The sequence below is a fragment of the Podarcis erhardii genome (assembly GCF_964252035.2).
Source record: "Podarcis erhardii genome assembly, chromosome: 6".
Lineage (NCBI taxonomy): Eukaryota > Metazoa > Chordata > Lepidosauria > Squamata > Lacertidae > Podarcis > Podarcis erhardii.
In genome coordinates, this window is record NC_138510.1 from 44271364 (window position 1) to 44292583 (window position 21220).

The 21220-nt window shown below is 45.2% G+C and overlaps 2 protein-coding genes across 3 annotated transcripts in view; one reads left to right on the forward strand and one right to left on the reverse strand.

Moving 5' to 3' along the window:
* CCND3 (cyclin D3) overlaps positions 1-5122 on the forward strand; it is a 77752-nt gene extending 72630 nt beyond the window's left edge. For both annotated transcript variants that reach the window (XM_081865432.1, XM_081865431.1), the window contains exon 5: positions 3776-5122. In XM_081865432.1, coding sequence (XP_081721558.1) covers positions 3776-3946 — 171 coding nt within the window. In that variant the 3' untranslated portion in view covers positions 3947-5122. The remainder of the gene's footprint in view (positions 1-3775) is intronic.
* A 4036-nt stretch (positions 5123-9158) lies between these two features.
* BYSL (bystin like) lies at positions 9159-21042 on the reverse strand. The gene is made up of 7 exons (XM_081865400.1): positions 20702-21042; positions 18975-19137; positions 13600-13738; positions 13038-13171; positions 11186-11346; positions 10290-10392; positions 9159-9832 (listed from the first exon to the last, which is right to left on the reverse strand). The coding sequence occupies exons 1-7, from the start codon at positions 20982-20984 to the stop codon at positions 9484-9486; spliced, it is 1332 nt and encodes a 443-aa protein (XP_081721526.1). The 5' UTR covers positions 20985-21042; the 3' UTR covers positions 9159-9483.
* Positions 21043-21220: the final 178 nt, after the last annotated feature.

Sequence of the window (21220 nt, forward strand, 5' to 3'; positions counted from 1 at the left end):
AGTCTGGGACTTTGTACATACTGCGATATTCTGTCCGTAGTTATTCAATCTTCCTGTTTTGGGTATCTGTCTGTTGCAAGCCACATCAGCTGGCACAACTTTTAAAATCCCGAGACTTGAGTTTTTGTTCTCATGTTTCTAGTCCTCACTGTCAAAGAAAGTTAAGTGTGAGACTTTTTGTCACAAACAAAAAGGATGTAGAATAGTATTTGTGTGATCTGAACTTACCTTATACCTCCTGTATCTTCCCCACACCTGCATTCTTTCCTTTCCTATCAATATGTCAGTTTCATCCATTTAATTAATTGCTTGTCAGGGTTAGCTGAGGATAAACACATTTAGATACAAATTGCTTTGTCACTGGTGTTACATCACATTAGCCAGCATGTTACTGCCCACCCTCCATCCCTGAGTTGCCCCATGTCTTGTGCTGGCATCTCTCTTGCCTACAACTCACTGGACACTTCCAGAAGCTTTGAAGGGTCAGTTTGAATCTTTATGGCTGGCAATAGGCCATGCTGTTCCTGTAGACATACAGCACTGGTTCATCATAGCCACACTGCAAGATCACAAGTTCTTTAGAAGGGTGCCTTCCATTGGTTCATCAGTGCTAACCCAATGGCACTCCAGATGTTTCTGGCCTTCAGCTCTTTCACATGGCCAGTGGTTAGGGATTATGGGGGTTGTATTTCAGCATTATCTGGAGCACCAAAGATATTAGCTGCCTTATTCTCCACTGAACAGTAGCACCTCTCAGGGTACAAGACCACCCTGAAGAAACTGGAAATTCAACTTGGGGTTTTCTTCATGCAGCACATGCATTCTACCACTCTTAATAGTCCCTCGGTTTCTGAACAGTGCTGGAATCCCCTCTGCAAAACAGACTTGCAAGGTTCAATTCACAAAAAAGCAGCTTTTGGTTCCCATGCATAAACCCATACAAGTGCTTCTGAATTCCTTTAATCAATCCTCCTCCTTTCATAGTGTTGCTTCCCGTTCCTTCCCTTGTACCCACAAACTGGCCAATAAATTTAGAATGGCCTTTGCTGAGCCCTGGCTTCTGTTGGGTGGAGGTTTTAGAGGCCACAGTTACTGGAACTGTCTTGGGGAAGGAGTGTTGGGTGTTGCTATTTTTACTTGCCACATCCTCTGTCAATTTCTAAGAACTAAACGTGGATTCTTTGTAAGATTATGTATGTGGCAGGATCCTGCAAATGGACCCAGCCTCGGGGAGCCGGCTGGGGATCCAATCAGAACCCCGACACTCTGCAGTGCAAAATGTCAGTTTTCTTGTAAGCTGGGTCAAGAGGGCGAACCCTGGCCTTTAGAGGAGGTGGTGCAGCAGCGATGAGGTTCATTGGGGCTCACCGCCGTGACTCATTGCAAAACGAGAGGGGTTTCCTCATCTCAAATCGTTGCTGTATGCGGCTCCTCCCAAGCGTAAGGTCAAGATTTCCCCTTGCATTAATGCAGTTGCCTTGGCAGTAGCATTCTCAGTCACATGCAGGCTAGTGCATTCAAAGTGGGGTGGGGTTCAGTGTACTGCTGAACACTTTCTAGTGCTATGACATAAAAGCAATTAGCCTTCAAAGAAAGTTCTAGAACAGTGCAGACCCCATTTTTCAAAAGCCATGCCATGGACACCCTACATTTGAAAATTTTGATATCTCTGTGGTAGTTTTTGTTCATGTGGGGGGGGGCAGGACACATGTCTTCTGACCTACTTAAGAGCACTGCCCCCCCCCCACGGGATATCCTGGACAATTGACAAGTACGTTCCACAGACCAACCAATTGAGAAGCACTGTTCATGGTCTTATATTCTAAGACAGGCTTATAGATTATAATGGAAGCTTTGCACGGTTGGGGGGTGGGTGAATGGGATGGGGCTGAATATATTGCATGTGTGGAGTAGCTAGGGTTGAAACCCTACATCTTTCAGGTACTTAATATAGCAATCAGTGGTTTGGGGAGGGAAAATTTTTGCAATGCCTTACTTGTCCGTGGAAATGTTTCCATTTTCTAAATTCCTTAGTAACAAGGATGGGTTCCAGTTGCAAATAAGTAAGAGGCAAGCTTGGCAGTTTTGAAGTTATTAGCTTTGCATAATAAATACAAGTAAAATAAACACACTTAAATTAGATCACTCTCTAGGATAGGGTTGGGGAATTGGATCTGGCTGGTGGGCCAGATCTTTATCTCCATGCCAAGGGCCCCCCCCCCATGAGTGAAGTTTGACAGGTGGGTGGGGTCACCCACTTGTCAATCAACTGATGTCACAGTGACACCTGGTGATTCTCTTTTTGCCTGCGCAGTTTGAAACCAAACCACAAAGGTAAAAAAGTGGACAGCATTTCCCTGTCACTAACTATCAGCTGATTATTGTTTCTTGGGAAGCACTGAATGCAGAGCTTGCGAATCCCCTTGCACAGGACTTCCTAAGTGCCAGCAATCAGCTGGTTAACACAGCTTTGCAAGCCCTGAGCAGAAAAAGCAATGATAAGGACTAGGGCAAATTCTGACTTCACATAAAAGTTTGTAAGGTGTGAAGTGTTAGTGACTGACCAGGAATGAGATTTTGGTGTGTTAGGTTGAATAAAATGTTAACCCAGTGTACAGCAGTTCTAAAAAGGGCAAAATCTGTATTAGGGAGCACTAGAAAAACGGACTAACAATCAAACTGCCAAGATCATAAAAGTGTTACACAAACACATGTTGTCACTGCACTTGGACTGCAGTTTTCAGTTCTGGTGGCCACATCTCAAAAAGGATATCATAGAGCTGGAGAATGTTCAGAAAAGGGCAACTCGCTAGTGAGGAAAAATTACAACATTTGAGGTCTTTTATGTTTAAGAACAAAGGCAAGTAAGGAGGAGCAGGGTAGAGGCACATTAAATTTTGCAGAGTGTAGAGAAACGAAACAGAGAAGTCTCCCCCCTCCTTTCATAATACCAGAACTAGAGGTCATTCAATGAAGCTGAACACGGGAAGGTTCAGGGCAGACAAAGGAAAGTATTTCTTCACACATAAACTGTGAAATTCGCCCCTACAGGATATAGAAATGGCTAGCAGCTTGGGTGACTTTGTACCGCCTCCATTCTCAGAGGTGGCATGTCTCTGAGTACCAGCTATGGTGTTGCTCTCCTGTCCTGCTTGCAGGCTTCCCAAAAGCACCATGTTGGCTACTGTGAGATCTAGATGAGCCTTTGGTCTGATCTAACGGGCATCGTAGTCCTGAGAACTGCAGACTGTGAGACTATTGCCATTGAATTTTTTAATGAGTATTTTCAAAAGGCTCCAAGGGAAAGACTCATAGAAGCCGCATTCAGACTCAATATTTGCTAGATGTGTGGAGGCACAACTGTAGGGTAATTTAGCCTGCTGGAATTCATATTTGAAACACTTAATTTTTTTCAAGTAGAGGCAAAGTCTCCGCCGTCAGGTACTGGTCACCTATATAGAATGCTTGAGCCTGGTCTCAGGCTTAGGATACAGAACAAGGATAAGGTATTTCTAACCCTACTTCATAAGACCTTCCTGTTCATACATATCTAAGAATAATAGAATAATCAGAACTCTACTAGGATGCTAGTTGCCCCGCAAACCCCTTTGCATGATATTGAAGAAGAAATTCACTGTGAATGTGCTCCACTGGAGCAGAAAAGCCTATCCTCCGAACCAATCAAAGCATAGATGTTTGAAGGAGCTCTGTTATTGCTGCAGTGAAAATTTAAGTGGAAATGAACAACACCCCCTTCTTCTCTCTTCTTTCCCAGGACTGCCTGAAAGCTTGTCAGGAGCAGATTGAGGTGGCCTTAGCAGAGAACCTGAAACAGACCTCACAGCCTCGGCAAGAGTACAGCCCCTCCAAGGATGCCGTTTACCCTGACAGCCAGGATGTCAGCCTGACCAGCACACCTACGGATGTCACAGACATCAACCTGTGACCAGCCCCTCCCTCCAATTACCCAGCTCCCAGCAAGTAGAACTTAACGCAGGAAAAGAAGCCTCCCGGAACATTCTGCCTGTGCCATGTGATCACTGAAGAATAAGGGGAGTGGGAGAAAATGACCCCATGAGCATAACCTTTGTAATGAGACCGTGTGGGATTTGGGTCTTGGAGGAATGGCGTGGGAGGGACTCCAAAAGGGAATAGGCCCCTTGCAGTTGGACTGTTTCTGCCTTGCTAGCCTGGTTTTTCCTAGGATGAGGGGACCTTCCTGTGGTGTTTTGAGCCACGCTTGAACTCGGGAAGGATAGGTGAGCTTAGCGTCAGTTCAAAAGTTCTTCAGTTTGGGTTTGCTTTGTTGGAGGACGCGCTGCTGATCACTGCTGTTTTGTCCCAATCTTTGCTGCATGCCTGTTGCATGTGTGTCAAGAGAGAAAACGCACTTTTGTTATATAGACCGCCTTCACCTTAACATGAAGAAGTTGAAACATGCACCTGAGACATCCTTGGCTGAAGCCGCTCTGCTCACCCAGCCATGTGTGGGCACCTGGTAGAGAGAGACCAGGCTATATTTAAAGTCCAGCACTGGAATCTCTTTACCAGTCCCAGGGAAGTCTTAGTTCTCCTTTGATTATTAGTAGTATCACAATCCATTAACCCTTCAGAGTCTTTTAGCCTGTACAGGAGAAATAAGTGGGTTTTGGCTCGCTTTTTGTAGGTGCTTGTAAAGTGCTGCTTTCCATATAAAATATTGGGGGTTGGGGAGAATCCCCTCTTCACTAGAAACCCAAGGGGGAAATTTCTACTTGATACACCAGTTGCCTTCTCTTACTCCTGTGAGACCCAAGTTACTTTATTTATTGTGAGGATCAAACCTTACAAAGCCACAAAGCACAATCAGAAGCTCAGTAGGGTATGTTGTCCTGATTCATCCCTTTTGCCATATAACAGAGTGCCTTAATGTCCTTCCTCGTCCTCCTTCATACCTCTCTGGGCTGCTTACTTTGATAGAGTCAAGGTCATTCCCGATCAGAGTACACCCAACAAGTGCTGCTATACTTGTATGTACAAATCCCTCCTGTCTTCACTGCCAAAAAAGAAACAAAAAAGGGCAGGAGAGCTACATGCAAGGGATGGGTGATGGAGGAGAAGGAAGTCCAGCTATACAAATCTATTCTGAGCAAATAATAAGGGGGTTAAGAGTGATCTCTTTCCCCTAAAGAGTTTACAATATAATGAGCTGCGACTGCACTGGACTAGAGAGTTGTATTGTTCTTGTGTGTTTTGTTCAGGAAAAAGGTGTGTATGTGTTTTTCCTAAATGCTGCTTTTATGAGAGACTTTAGAAACCTTTGGTGTGGGGGAACTGTAGCAATGGGAGCAAACTTTGTCTTTTGAATTCTAGTGGCATTTCATTATTCAACCCTCCAGCTGGAAAAAGAAACATGAACTGATGCTACCTAAAACACCACTGGAGACCCGTCACCTTGGCCAACAGGAAAAAGCCTCTCTCTTACTATGTTTTTGCCTTTCCTTTTCCCTCATTGTGCTTACGCCGATTAGTCAAAATTAATGTGCTATCAGCATTTCTGATAAGTAAGTCTATTGGAACAAGTTTGAAGACGAGAGGAATGTATTTTATAGATACATCCACCCAACTATATATTAGAGCTTTGAATAAAGTTTGTCAATATGATAGTCACTGTCACTCGAAACCCTCCTGTTAAGGAAATTATACCTTACTGATATTTTACCATACTGCAATAAAGCATTTTTTAAAATTGGCACTCTCTTGTCTTCTTTCCTGGGTGATGGAAATAAGACTGAAAAGAACCAAATGCATCTAAAATACAGCTTGCTTGACTTGTTCCTCTAAGAAATCAGCCTGTTGAGAATAAAAGACAAGAACACTTTCTTGATTTCTGCCTTGCTAACGTAATCCACTTTTAACAATTCGATTCTGACAAGCTGATTTCAAAACACGGGAGGCTTCTTGGCTGTAGCAACTTTGGCTAGCTGTTCTAGATAGCTGGCTAGCTGTTCTATATAGGTTTATAGCAACTGGTATTCTTGTAAGACCTTTGTGTTATGCCTGTCTCTCTTCATGAGTCTTTCCCCCTCCTACCCTATTTACTTCATGATTTTTGCAAGGACACAGCTGCTTCTTCCTACAAGCAATACAAAGGAAGTGACCCAAGACACTGATGCAGTCAGCTTGCTGGCCATCCTTCTGCTCTACCCCAAGCCACTTGCTGCCCTAGCATACAGAAGAGCTTTCTCCTTAGCTTGACATCTTTCTCCAGTCCAAGACCCATCCTTGCAGGTTTGTCTTGGGCACTAGGCATGGGAGATCTCCAGCCGTACCAGCACTAGGCGGCTTCAGCAGGCTCATTTAGCAGCTCTGCATGGAGTTAACAGCTTTCGCCTATGACCGCTTCGGCTAAGTGATGCCAAGTAGATAGATGGGAGACGTGCAAATTGTTCTGTAATCTGCGCTCGGGCAAGAGGCTGTCCTAGGGGACATCTTCCCAGCGCAAACAAACTTACTGCACAGAGGAGCCACTCAGCCAAATCTCCCCTGGAGCTAAAAGCTGTTCAAAACCAATTACTCTTCTCTACCCAGCTGCTGCTGGAACAGCACTGAGCGCGTCTGCTTTGTGAACATGGGCATCAATACTCAGACATTTAATGCGGCCCTAGGGCTGCAAAGCACAGGAGGCTAGCATTGCTGGTGCCTTACCAATAGGAGAGGGTTGCCCTCAGATATCCTCTCCTTGTTAACCAAGGCTGGAAACGTGGCTGCAGCAAGACCCCAAGCATCTAGAGCAAGGATGGGCAGCCAGAGGGCAGCACAGAGCCTTCCTTCACTCCCCCAGTGGCCTGGCAAGTCCCCAGAGAGCTGTGCCCACTTTTCCCCACTGCCTAGCTATCAAGCTGGGAAAAGATTGTCGTTCCCATGCTGCTAATAGAGGGAAGCCAGGGAAAATATACCGTGGAAAGAAGCCACTATGGGAACAGGCTTGTTAAAGCACCACAAGTGATTGTTCACAGCTGTTTCTAGTTCTCAGGGGACGTCTCAAATTCAGCAGCACAAAAACCTAAATATTGCTGCAACTTGAATTATGGTCCAATTTACCAGACCATTTTGGTAACGAGGGAGGAGGGAAGTGGTGGGTGGGGTGGGCATACACAAGTTGTAAAAGACTAGAGCCACTCTTTAGTCACCAAATGTGGTTGGTGTATTTAAGAAGCCTTTGATCACTTAACAAGGTGCCCTTGATTAACTGGGAAGCAATTGCATTTAATAGTGCAGGAAGAAAACACCATCTTTTGAAGAGGCACTTCTCTCCTCCCACAAGAAGGAATAGGCAAGAGCTTTGAGCCACAAGCCTCCAGTGAAGATCCTTCACCTTGAACAGTTGCGTGACAGGCAAAAATGCAACATGCAAAACTGCACCCGGAGATGTGGTTGAAGAGCCATGTATGCTCTATATGTATTCTATACTGGAACATCCAGGGCTCTTTACACATATGTTCTGCCACAGCAATATGTGTATTGAGCATATTACACCAATCCTGGCCAGACCACTGGCTGCCAATTAATTTCTGGGTCCAATTCAAAGTGCTGGTTTTGACATACAGCGCCTTAAAACAGCTCAGGATTGCAATACCTCAAGGACTACCTCTCCCCACATGAACCAACCTGGGACTCTTGTGATCATCATCTGAGGCCCTTCTTCATGTTTCCCCGCCATGAAAGGTCCAGAAGGTGGCAGTACAAAAACAGGCCTTTTCTGTGGTGGCTCCCCATTTGTGGAATGCTGTCCCCATGGAGGTTCATCGGGTGTCTTCATTACATATTTTTAGGTGCCAGATCAAAACCTTTCTCTATAAATAGGCCTTTGTCTGATTAGCATTCCATGACCTTTTAAATGTGTTTGTGAGAGCAGGATTATTGGCTTGCTTTTGTTTTATTATGTATTTTGTGTTCTCATTGTGTATTTTTCTGTTGTGAACTGCCCTGTGCTCTTTGGATGAAGGACAATATACAAATTTAATTAATAACTTTTCTGAAAAAAGGTTGCTGGTTACTCAGATATTTATTCTGGGCATTACGTACAATTTCAAACTTATGCACCTCATTTGGGTTTATATACCAGTAGTATGAGCATTAACCAAGCTCTAGCATGCCTTTATTTTTAGACCTGTACTATGAATAGCCTAGCCTTAGAAACCCAGAAAGCCAAAAATCTAACCTTCAAATGTATGAATACCCAGCTGACAGATTTAGCTATGAACATCTACCTAGAGGGGACAGGGAAAGAGACAAGAATATGGGGTGCTCAGCTGCAGTAACCTGATGACATACATGATGGCTGCTGCTTATATGGGAAAACAACAGGAAGAGCATCAAATTAACAGAGGGTGGGGCAGCAGGGACTTGGTGCATCTCAATTGGCAATGGCTAACGTGTTCCGGGGTCCAAGTCTTCTTCAGCCAGTCTAGCTATGTGGGGGTTGAGCAGCCCAGCTCCAACGCCCGAGGTGACTTCATATCATCATAAAAGATCCCTGGAGCACCTCTCTATTCCAGTATTGGAGACCGCCCAGCTCAGAGGCAGCAAGCAAGCCTCAGGCAAGTTGTGCTGAGCTGGGTGTAAGATGGTTTTCCAAAGACTTGTTCAGAGAAACAGCTTAGGCCTAGCTCAAGGTTGGGGAGCCCATGGCCCTCTAGATGTAGCTGGACTACAACTCCCACCATACACGGCAGTTTGCAACGCTGGCTGGAGCAAATGGGATGTGGGGATTCCTACAACATCTGGAGGGCCAGAGGCTTCCCACCCCAATGCAGTTTTCCCCAACTGACAACCAGGAAAGCAAGTGGACGGCCAGTTTGGGAGTTTATGGCTCTCAGGCACAATGTGTGGTGCTTGGGCTGTGTCACCCTCAAAAGCAAAGCAGGCCACATTCATCACAGAAGTGCAACGGTCAACCCAACAGCCCCTGCGAGACCAGCAGCAACATGCCAGACACCACCTGTGAGCCAAACGGGCCAGAAAGGCTGGATACAGCTCACGGGCCACCAAGACTGGTCCCCCCTGCTGTAAAAGGGTAAGATTATTGACTACCAATATTTCCATTGGAGGCCAGATCCTACAGAGCAATTACAACCCCCTGCAGTTGGTAGATGCTCTTTCCTCCCTACTCAGCAACTTGCATCCACCAGGACCTCAAAAGGGGCAAGTAGTCACTGCAGCCCTTTAGCAGCAGCTCTGTTGCAAAAAGGGGTACCCATTTCTCATGAGAGGGATGCTGGTTTCTAATCACCATGAATGCATGTTGAGTCAAAAGGGGGCAGAGGGCTTACAAATACTTTCAACCCTGCATAAATAAGGCTTCTGTGGATCAAAGCAGTGAGGGTACAAACCCTATTTGTTCGCCAGCGTGCTGTAGCTTCAAGTTCAAACAGCAGCTGCCTTTGACTCAGAAGTTCTGCTGTGATCACAATCTGTGGAGTCCCCCTTCCCATCCTCCATTCACTCCATTGCTACTGGCTGCATCCCCTCCACATCCCGGCACTTGGAGTTCACTAGCTCCCTGCGGATCTCTGGAGAGATCTGGGGGTGGCTGTGAAACTTGAGCAGCTCTAAGAGGGCTTCTTTCTGCTCTGAGGACAGGTCCTCTTTGTATCGCTGGGCAAAGGTCAGGAGGCACTGGTGCCAGAGGACAGGCAGGGTGCGTCGGTCCGTCCGGAAGGCGAGGAAGTGAAAGACCAGGGCATCCACCACGCGGAAAGGCAAGGCGTACTTCTTGTCAATGAGCAGGCGGAGAAAGATGCTATTGGCGCCACTGTACTCCATCTCAGCAATCTTTAGCATAGCAGCCCTGTGGGGGTGGAGGAGGGGAAGAAAAGGAGGAGGAGCAAATGAGGCTTTGTTGCAGGTCCACATCAATGGATGACCCTCCATTCATGAAAGCCAAGGGAAGAGAAAAAGTGACACAAGGAAATTGCCACAGTTTAGTTAAGGTTCCTTTGATAGTCACACTGCAGACCCTCAGCCCAGCTACAAGCGTGGATTCAGAATACAATCTGTAATGGGGAAGCCCATGCAGGCTTAGGAAGACTTTCCCCAAGACAGCAAAGGTGTTTCTGACCCCCCCCCCGGGGGGGGGGGAGAGAGATGCATGGGAGAAAAGGCAGGAAAGTCTATCCAGTCCTACCATTCCAGAGTGGCTGGGGAAACACAGCCAGATGGGCGGGGTATAAATAATAAAATTATTTATTATTGTTATCATTAGAGCAATTTCCCTTCCACCTCGAAATTAGCCTAACTCTTCTTACCCAGAGTGAAGGACAGGGATGGAACACTTGGTGAGGATGCTGCCCACAATGATGGCTTCTCGCAGTGTGCATGTTCCTGACTCACATATTGGGAGGAGGATCCCTAGGGAGATGACGGGGGGAGGGGGAGAAAGGAGCATCATATAGTTATCTCTTATACAGACACAGAAAGTATTTCATCAAAGGCTAAAACTATTTTTTAAGGGGGGGGAATCATTCAGTTCTTTCGCATCTAGAAGGCTGATGCAAGAATATGCAACACACACATACCACAGTAACAACACCTCTGCACAGTTCAGTATTATTTATCAATAAAATCAAGTTTAAGAATAATTCACCAAACCCAGAAGCAGCTTCCCCTTGAGGCTTTCCTCCTAGCCTGTCTTACTTCCGGGACTGGAGCCTGTCTGAGAGAAAACTGCCAACTTTTTTTTTTTGGGGGGGGGGACAGGACTGAGCAGCAGGAATGAGCAATTTTCTTTGTTTCCACTTTGTGGTAACAAAGGTTGGTAATGATTTCACTCCTAATTCCATTCTGTATTTGGGGTTTTGTTGTTGAAAAACAAACCCTCACAAAACAAACCATCACAAAATATGTGATAAATTCATATTTATCAAGTGCATATTTTGATAATTTTCAACTACTGTTCCAGAGGCAGCAAAGCTTCCAAATGCCAGTTGCTGGAAACCACAGGAGGGGAGAGGGCTCTTGTGTTCAGATTCTGCTTGAGAGTTTCTCTCAGGCCTCTGGGTAGCCACTGTGAGAACAGGATGCTGGACCAGATGGGTCGTCAGCCTGATCCAGCAGGCTCTTGTGTTATTATAGTGAAATATATGAACCCCTGGATAAACCTCATTTCCATGTATTTGTCCTCCAAGGTCAACTTTCCACTCACCTTTGAACCAGGCTCCAGGTTTGAACAAGGCCTTCTTCAACGCCATGTAAAGATGGAAGTTGAGGCGCTTATATTCAGCAATGTCATCTCTGACTCGCGGGAGAAGCACCAGATTGTAGAACCTCTGGGCCATCCTCTCTTTGAGGTTAGAGGAAAAGATCCTAGGGAAAGGAACAAAGGCATTTGGGGAGAGAGGGTGGAAATGGAGACAAAGAGAAGCAACCTGAGTTAGGATAGTTGGAGAACTGGTCACCTTCCCTCCTTGTGCTTGCACTATGCAATACATGTATAACTGCAGCATTCCACATTGCCGCCGCCCCCCCCATCTTGACTTTATACTTCAAGCTTTTGAGGCCACGGAATCATTTTTATTTATCTACACATTTCTATGCTGCCTTTTCAACCTAACCCTTCACAGTTTTGGTTCCTCTTTACCAAATAAAGCGGCAAATTACAACGGTATAAAATAAAAATACAATCCGAAACAAGGACAGCAGCACACACAAAAAGCCAGATCCTCAAATTATTTTGTTCTCATAAAAAAGAAAAGAGATGTCCATGCAAGATATATCAGAGTCAGGCAACTAGCCATGCACCACCAATTCCTAATGGTTTATGTGTAAGAGGAGATTCGTTTTAGGAATGGCCTGTGTCTTTCGCCAGAGCTGCACACTGCACTGTGTATCACCAAAGAGGAAGAGGAACCAAAGTTCTCTCTCCGAGAGAACACGGAACAAGCATCAGATGCATTTACACTTGTGGCTTCCTCCCAGGGCCCACTGTGCTGTATCTCAAGAGCTCTGGGTCCTAATGCTGTTTCAGGTCCTCCTGGCTGAAAGACATGGTGCTAGAAAGGTCTCTCCCCCCCCCCCCATTTTAAATACCTTATTGAAATTCATAGATAACATACACAATATACCAAGATGAAAACAATCATGTACTAATAATCTTATATATGTTTACAAAAATCAAATTTAAATTAAATTTATGCAATCTCTTTTTTCCTATCTTTTTGCTAACATAGAATAGACTTCCTATCATTTCCCGATGCATATAACCTTTCTGGTGATGAATGTACTTATCATTATTACCTTACTCTTTCTGTACTTTCTAATACTTTCTTACAACAATTCGTACCTTTTTGCTAATTTCTTAACAGTTCGTTTAAACAAGGGTCATTGAAACGCTGTCGTAGATAGAAAGGTCATTTTTTAATCAGACATTGCATATTCTCTTTGTTCCTGCTTGGATATGCTTTGTCAAATAACAGGTTTCTTTTTACAAGAGGAGCCTCATGAACTGCAATACTGGGCAGGAGTAGTTGAGTAGATGGAAGGAGGAGTGCTGGTGGTGAGATCAAAGCAACCTGACTGCCCACACACTGGGAAGTGGGGCAGGGGGCAGAATCTGATCTCGTGCCCAGGAATATGATGGGGGGGGGGGGTTCCACTTCGGAAAAGCAGCAAACTTAAGCGCAGGGTGATATGTATGTGCATGCATTAAAAAGTGCAGTGTAGTGCTACGATCCCCAAATGAAAGAAAAGGAGCTATTGGAAATATAAACACGAACTGCTCTGTAATCAATCCACACATTTCCTTTTCCCATGTGTAGGACAGTGATATTGCAGAAATAAGTATCAGTATTATTGAAACAAGGACTTTCATTTCTGTATGTCATTGAACATAAGGACTCATCTGCTGCATAGTGCTGTATTTTGGCTATTCGACCTACTGAAGGATGATCAGAGCAAAAAGCAAGAATCAAAGGAATTGTGGCAGCTCATGGGATGGGGCAAGATGAAACCTTCAAAACAACACATTATTCCCTACAGTGTCACAGATGGAGTCCTACCTTGTTGCCTGGTACATGGCAGCTGCTGTCCACGTTTCAGGCTCTGTGATATACAGGATCTGCTCCCAGTTGGACAAGGCTGGGATGATCTTGAATGCCTTAGGCAGTTTCCCACTCCTATATTTTGACAGCACCTGAAAAAGAAATGGGGGGGGGGGGAGAGAGATGAATTTAACACGGACAAGCAGACAAGGCTACTTTATTCCAGGGTTTATACCCATTGTTTAAGAGATCTTCAGTGAATGTATTTTAAGAAGCATTCAGATAGGATATTCTTAATTTTCCACATACTAGCAAAATCTGTACCAGTCTATCAGCATGGAAACAAATCCTAGTTAATATTCATATGTATAATGCATCATCTTAACCTATAGTGCCAGTATGGAAACACAGCCATTAGCTGTTCCCCACCCACACCACTCATGCTATGGGTGGTGAATCAGAGCAAGCAAAGAGTTGCCCAAAACTAAGATTTCTAAACGCTGCAGCAGCTGGACTAAGTACAACCTGATGTGTGCAGAAGCACACACACCTATTTGCACAGAAGTAGCATTATTCTTACTTCTTTGACACCCTTGTAGACTTCTAGGACACGGGGATTGAGCTGTGGCATGGGCAGACCAGATATTTCAGACATCACAGTTTCCACCTCTGTCTGCTTCTCAGTGATCTTCTCCATGATAATGTCTGCCAAGGTGCGCCTAATGGGTGTCCAGAGGAAACAATATGGATCAGGGAACTTAGAAAGCTCATTGGCAAATCAAAGCAGCAGAGGCAACAATAAGATTGATTCCCAGCCTAGCGTTTAACAGGGGAGATGAAGTTTCCACATGTGATATCCCTTGTTCACATGGCTACCCACCTTTGCTAAGTGAACTGTCTGCCATACTGGTACTGTTCAGTGAAAATGGCTGCTGTGCAATACAAATAAGACTGAAGGTGGCAACAGGCATCTGCTGAGGAACAAGATCTTGGGGTTCTAGCTCAATGAAGATATTGATAACAAGAACGGGCAGCTCTTAAAAGTTTTAAAGGTTAAATTAAAATTTCAGTTCACAAAAATAACGTGATGCCAAAAGAGAGGTGTCAGTCCAAATCTATTTTGCGTGAAGAAATTCTAACGTGGGTAAGTCATATGAGGGCCATAGGTTCCTGCTCTGCATTCCAATCTTGGAGAAAGGAAACTTGGTCATTACTGGGCATGCCAAACAGAATGGGCTGAAAATTGGGCTTCCTGCTACCCGTGCAGTATCAAAGACGGCATGCCTAAAATAATAACTAAAGCACCATCTGCTGGTTAAAACAAAAACAAGAACAGAATTGAAAAGTATACTTGGGTGCTAGCTTGCTTTACTTATTTGCTGAGAATCTGATGAAATCATGCCAGTTCCATAAGCAAAGCAGTGCCAGAATTCTTAGATGAGATATTCTGTTAAGGGTCAGTTCACACATAAAAGTATCACTGTAATACTAAATGGCTTCTACTCAATTGTTCCCTTCTCCGCATACATTAGCAAAAATGTGCAGATAGTCCGATATAGAAAAACACAAGGTACCTAGTCACCTGGGGGCCTAAAAAAATCAAATATTTTTCCTGTACACAGCTTGACAACAAGTTTTAATTCCCCTACATAAGACTGCAGTTGTTGCTGGGATGTCAGTGGCTTCAGAAAACAGCACCAAGATCTGCTGTGTGTACAGAGACTACCAGCTTATGTGGAACTTTGCCCCTCCAGATATTGCTGAACTACAACTACCATTATCCCTGGCCATTGGTCATGCTTTCTGGGGCTGATGGAAACTGCAGTACAGCAACTTCTGTTGTTGTTTTTTTAAATAATTTTTATTAATTTTCCAATTTTAAAACGATACAACATACACACATCATCAAACAAAAACAAACACACACATATAGTTTCATAACCTCATTTTCATAAGCCTTCTTTCTCGGACTTCCCCATACCTCACCCTTTTTGCATCCTTATTTTACAATTTTTCAGCAACCCTTTACTCCAATTAATTAAAACTTGTTATCTTTCTCAATTTCATCTTAATTCCACAAACAATTTCAGCTGCAATTCTGTATCTTCCTTTCCCTTGACATTTTAGCACTCATCAATATTATAACAGTTCTTAAGATAAGCTTTGAACTTCTTCCAATCTTCCTCCACCGTCTCTTTCTCTTGGTCACGGATTCTGCCAGTCATTTCTGCCAATCCCATAAAGTCAATCACTTTCGTCTGCCATTCTTCCAGTGTGGGAAGTTCTTGTGTCTTCCAATACTTTGCTAGAAGGATCCTTGCTGCTGTAGTGGCGTACATAAAAAAAGTCCTATCCTTCCTTGACACCAATTGGCCGACCATGCCCAAAAGAAATGCCTCTGGTTTCTTGTGGAAGGTACATTTAAGTACCTTCTTAATTTCATTATAGATCATTTCCCAAAAGGCTTTAATCTTTGGGCAGGTCCACCAAAGGTGAAAGAAGGTACCTTCAGTCTCATTACATTTCCAGCATTTATTATTGGGCAGATGGTAAGTATTCGCAAGCTTGACTGGGGTCATGTACCACCTATAGATCATTTTCATAATATTTTCTCTTAAGGCATTACATGCCGTAAATTTAATACCGGTGGTCCATAACTGTTCCCAGTCAGCAAACATAATGTCATGACCAATGTCCTGTGCCCATTTAATCATGGCTGATTTAACTGTCTCGTCTATTATATTCCACTTCAGCAACAGATTATACATTCTTGATACATTCCTAGTATTGGGTTCTAACAATTCTGTTTCCAATTTCGATTTCTCCACCTGGAAGCCAATTTTCCTGTCTTGTTTAAAGGTTTCCATTATTTGATAGTAATGGAGCCAATCTCGTACCTTGGACTTTATTTTCTCAAAACTCTGTAGTTTAAATTCACCACTTTCTTGTTCTAAAATTTCAGAGTATTTTGGCCATTTGGATTCTATGTTAAGTTTCTTCACCTCCTTAGCCTCCATAGGTGATAACCACCTAGGAGTTTTATTTTCCAACAAATCCTTGTATCGAATCCAGACATTATATAGTGCTTTCCTAACAATATGGTTTTTAAAACCCTTGTGAACTTTAACCTTGTCATACCATAAATATGCATGCCAGCCAAACCTGTTATCAAATCCTTCCAGGTCCAGAATGTCTGCATTCTCAAGAAGTAGCCAATCTTTCAACCAGCAGAAAGCTGCCGATTCATAGTACAGTCTTTAATCCGGCAGGGCAAACCCCCCTCTTTCTTTTGCATCAGTAAGTATCTTAAATTTTATTCTGGGCTTTTTGCCCTGCCAGATAAATTTAGATATATCTTTCTGCCACTTCTTGAAACAATCTAGTTTATCCACAATTTGTAATGTCTGAAACAAAAATAACATTCTAGGCAATACATTCATTTTGATCACTGCGATTCGGCCTAACAAGGAAAGCTTCAAGTTCGACCATATTTCTAGATCTTTCTTTACCTCTGTCCAGCATTTGTCATAATTGTCTTTAAATAAATTCACATTTTTAGATGTCATGTTAATCCCCAAATATTTTACTTTCTTTGCCACCATTAACCCAGTTTCATTTTGGAATCTCTCTCTTTCAACATTTGTTAAAAATTTTTCCAAAACTTTAGTACAGCAACTTCTGGAGAGTCAAAGTTTATCCACTCATGGACTATCTGCATGTACCACAGGCACATAAAACACCACAAATGATCATAAGGAAGGAAAACAGCCACTGTGAAACTCTCTCATATTCTCTTTCTTCACTCTGAACCCTCTCAAGTATAACCAATACAAAATAGGCACTTGCACCCAGGGCTCACTGAAGCGATGAAACTCAGGGTGGGAGTGGAGGTAAAACCATACAGCAGAGATAACTTAGTCACCTAGAAGCCTAACAATTTCAAATAGTTTTACAGTCCTGTACACAGTTCAACAAGCCTTAATCCCCTTCCAGAAAGGAAATGGCTCACAATTAATTTTACATTGGATACCGTATTTTTCGCTCCATTGGACGCACCGGACCATAGGACGCACAGGATCATAGGAGAGGGAGAACAGGGGAAAAAATTTTTTCCTTGTTCTCCCCCTCTAAAACAAGGTGCGTTCAAGGTACATTCACCAGAGCTTGTGGGGCTGGCGATGGGGGGAAGCGCTGCTTTCCCCCACCGCCAGCCTCAAAGATTCCTGAAGCCTTTGGAGCGCAGCGCCCCGCTGCCCTGCAGAGGCTTTGCGCAGAGCCGTCCCCAAGCTAGAGCAGTGAGACGGAGCCCTCCGTCTCGCTGTTCTGGCTTGGGAACAGCCTTGCTAGCTTCTGCAGGACAGCGGGGTGAAGGCACCCCGCTGCCCTTGAGAGGCTGTGCGCACAGCCACCCCAAGCTAGGGGAGCGAGACGGAACCCGCCTGCATTTGCTCTATAGGACGCACACACATTTCCCCTTAATTTTTGGAGGGGAAAATGTGCGTCCTATAGAACGAAAAATACGGTAACTGTCATAGAAGAAGTAGAACATTACACATTCTTAAAAACTGCATAAATGAGAATGGACAAGGGGGTAAGGGAAAGAGTATACATACATCTTCCCTGCGAGATGGCTGTCCAACAACATAGCCTAATTCAAGCTCAATTCACTCACAGAGACAAAAACATTAACAGCTTTAGTTCACATATGCTCACCCAGGCACTTTTACAAGTCCCACACAATGTCCATTCTGTGCTCGTAGGTACTTCCATACTGAAAGTTTGGTTCCTTACACTATGGAACTCCCTACCCATTGACATTAAGCAAGTACTTTCTCTGTATAGTGTTGTAGGTAAAGGTAAAGGGACCCCTGACCATTAGGTCCAGTCGTGACCGACTCGGTTGCGGTGCTCATCTTGGTTTATTGGCCGAGAGAGCCGACATACAGCTTCTGGGTCATGTGGCCAGCATGACTAAGCCACTTCTGGCGAACCAGAGCAGCACACGGAACGCCGTTTACCTTCCCACCAGAGCGGTACCTATTTATCTACTTGCACTTTGATGTGCTTTCGAACTGCTAGGTTGGCAGGAGCAGGGAACGAGCAACGGGAGCTCACCCCGTCGCGGGGCTTCAAACCGCCGACCTTCTGATCGGCAAGACCTAGACTCTGTGGTTTAACCCACAGTGCCACCCGCGTCCCTCTAAACATTTATGTTTAGGGAAGCCTATCCAGTCATGTAAAATCATAGCTGTCAACCGTCCCTTATTTGGCGGGAAAGTCCCTTATCCCAGCGCCGTGTCCCACTGCTGTCCTTTATTGATGATGTCCCTTAAATTTCCCGGGTTTCAAAGGAAGCAGCTCCTCTCCCTCCCTCCCTGCCGACCAGGGTGGAGGGAGGCTCCAACTGTGTTGCTTGGCTGCGTTACTCACCCAATAAAGAGTCTAAGAATGACTGGGGGATGGAGCTTGCATGCCTTGTGCCGACCAAATCAGCCACGCTGCCTGGGGACTCGCCTTTGCTCAGCGCTTCCCAGCGGAGAGGTGGTGGTGGTTTTCCTTGCTGCATCCCCTTTGCCGGGTTGCTGCGCTGTGGGAACCACCGCTTGAGGCTTTGTTTGGCTGCTGGCTGGGGTTTCTGCCTTTGGCTTGGAGGGGCTCAGAAGTTGAACATACCTGTGCTCTGAAAATCCCTTATTTTGGCTGCTGATCCCTTATTTTCGAGGCTGCCGGTCCCTTATTTTCAAATCTGTAAGCTGACAGCTATGTGTAAAGTTGACATGTATAGTGTGTGTGTGTGTGTGTGTGTGTGTGTATAAAACTGCTGATTTGGTTTATATTTTTGTTTGTCAACTTGCTTTTCATGTCTAACTTTTTACCACTAAGCAATCTATAAATACTGCAACATAAAAAATAAAGTCTAAGCAACTGCCAGGATTTGAGCACTCCAGTGTTTACCTCAGTGGTGGATTCTTGTTCATGAACATCTCAATGGCTTTTTCATCCTCTGGATTCACGGTTACCTCATCACAATACTCTCCCTTCCCCATGGCTGCAGCTTGCTCCAGTGTTGGCCACTCATCATCATCTGTATCTGAATCTCTGTCCTTTGAGGCATTTCCTGGAAAGAGTAGAACAAATACAGGTTTGGATATTTAATCAGAATAAACAAATCCTGGCTCAGTGGTAGAGTGTCTGCCCTGGTTTGATATTTGGCATCACTAGATAAGGCTGGGAATGTCCCCTGTCAGAAACCCCAGACAGCCACTGCCAGTTGCTGTCGAAAACACTGAGCAAGATGGAACAATGGTCTGACTTAGCATAATGCAGCTTCCTATGCAGCTATTTCTTTCAGGTCTCGGAAACTTAACAAAAAAGAGTTATAACTATAACACGTGGAACCTGCAACAAAGCACTGAAGTGTGAAATGCTCCTTCTTCAAATATCTAAAGGGCTGTCACACAGAAAATGGAGCAAGTTCATTTTCTCCTACTCTGGAGGGTAAACCTCAAACCAATGGATTCAAGAAAGAAGATTCCAACTAAACATCAGGAAGATCTTTCCGTTGGCAAGACTTCCGATAGCGGAATGGACTCCCTTGGAAAATGGTAGACTCTCTTTTTAAAGCAGAGGCTGGATGGCCATCTATCAGGTATGCTTTAGTTGAAATTCCTGCAATGCAGGGGGTTGAACTAGATGACCCTCAGGGCCCCTTCCAACACTACTCCAAAAATTCTATGTTTCCCATTCTCTCGTCACTTTTTTCTGTTCCTCCCCCAACCAAGTGGGTTAGCATTCTCTGACTATTAAGCACTGCCTATTGGGTTTGTCCACAGGCCTCCCAGAGCTTTATAAGCTACAACTCCCACCAGCCCCACTTATGATAAATAAATAAATAAATAAATATTTGTATCCTGCCCATCTGGCTAGGTTTCCCCGGCCACTCTGGGCGGCTTCCAACAAAATATTAAAAATACAATTAAACACCAGATATTAAAAACTTCCCTAAACAGGGCTGCCTTCAGATGTCTTCTAAAAGTCAGATACAGTGGACGCTCGGGTTGCAAATGTGATCCGTGCAGGATTCACGTTTGCAACCCGCAGCAGCGCATGTGCGCACTTGTGGGTTGCAATTCGGTGCTTTTGCGCATGCACAAAGCGCGATTTAGCGCTTCTGTGCATGTGTGACTGCCGAAACCCAGAAGTAACCCGTTCCGGCACTTCCGGGTTTCGGGAGTCCGTAACCCGAAAAAACGCAATCTGAAGTGTCTGTAGCCTGAGGTATGACTGTAGTTGTTTATTTCCTTGGCATCTGCTGGGAGGGAGTTCCACAGGGCGGGCGCCACTACGGAGAAGACCCTTTGCCTGGTTCCCTGCAACCTCGCTTCTCGCAGTGAGGGAACCAGCAGAGGACCCTCGGAGCTGGACATCAGTGTCCCGGTTGAACGATGGGGGTGGAGACGCTCCTTCAGGGATAGCATTAGCAAGAGCAGATGTTGCAGCCCAGCGACACCTGGAGGGAACCAAGTGGGGCTGGCGCTCAGAGAGGGGTCCTTCCCGGCCCCACCTGACGGTGCAGGGGGTTGGAGTCAAGCAAAGCAAGTGACCCCCCCCCCCACCCTGAGCTGCGGCCGAGCCTCCTCGCTGGCGAAGAAGAGACCCCGGCGAGCCCACGGGACGCTCACCCAGGACGGTGGTCTTCGCCTTCTCGGGCTCGCCTCCGCCCGCGGCGCCGTGCTCGGCCTCCAGCTCCTCTTGCTGGATCCGAGCCTGTTCCAGGATCCTCCGGGAGAGCCTCTCGTCCACGTACTCGTCTTCGCCCTCGCCGCCATGCTTCCCCGCTTTGCCCCGGCGCTTCACCCTCGTCACGGGCTTCACGGAGTCGCCCTGGAGGATCTGCTCGGCCAGCGGAACGGACGCCGCCTTCGCCGCCCCGCCGGAGCCCCTCGAGCGCTTCACTTTCGGCATGGTGCCCCCCGCAGCTGAAGAGCCGGCACACGTGTGAGGAGGGGCAGTTGCAAAGCGCATGCGCGCTCGCGGAGAACCCTTCCGACTACAGAGCTATGAACGTAGAGAGACGCGTCGTTGCCTGGATAGACGATTTCCGGGCTCCTGTTGAAATCTACAGCAGAGATTATTGTGGCATCCCCGGCTATTTATTATTATTTATGATAATAAATAATACTATTTATGATTATTGTATA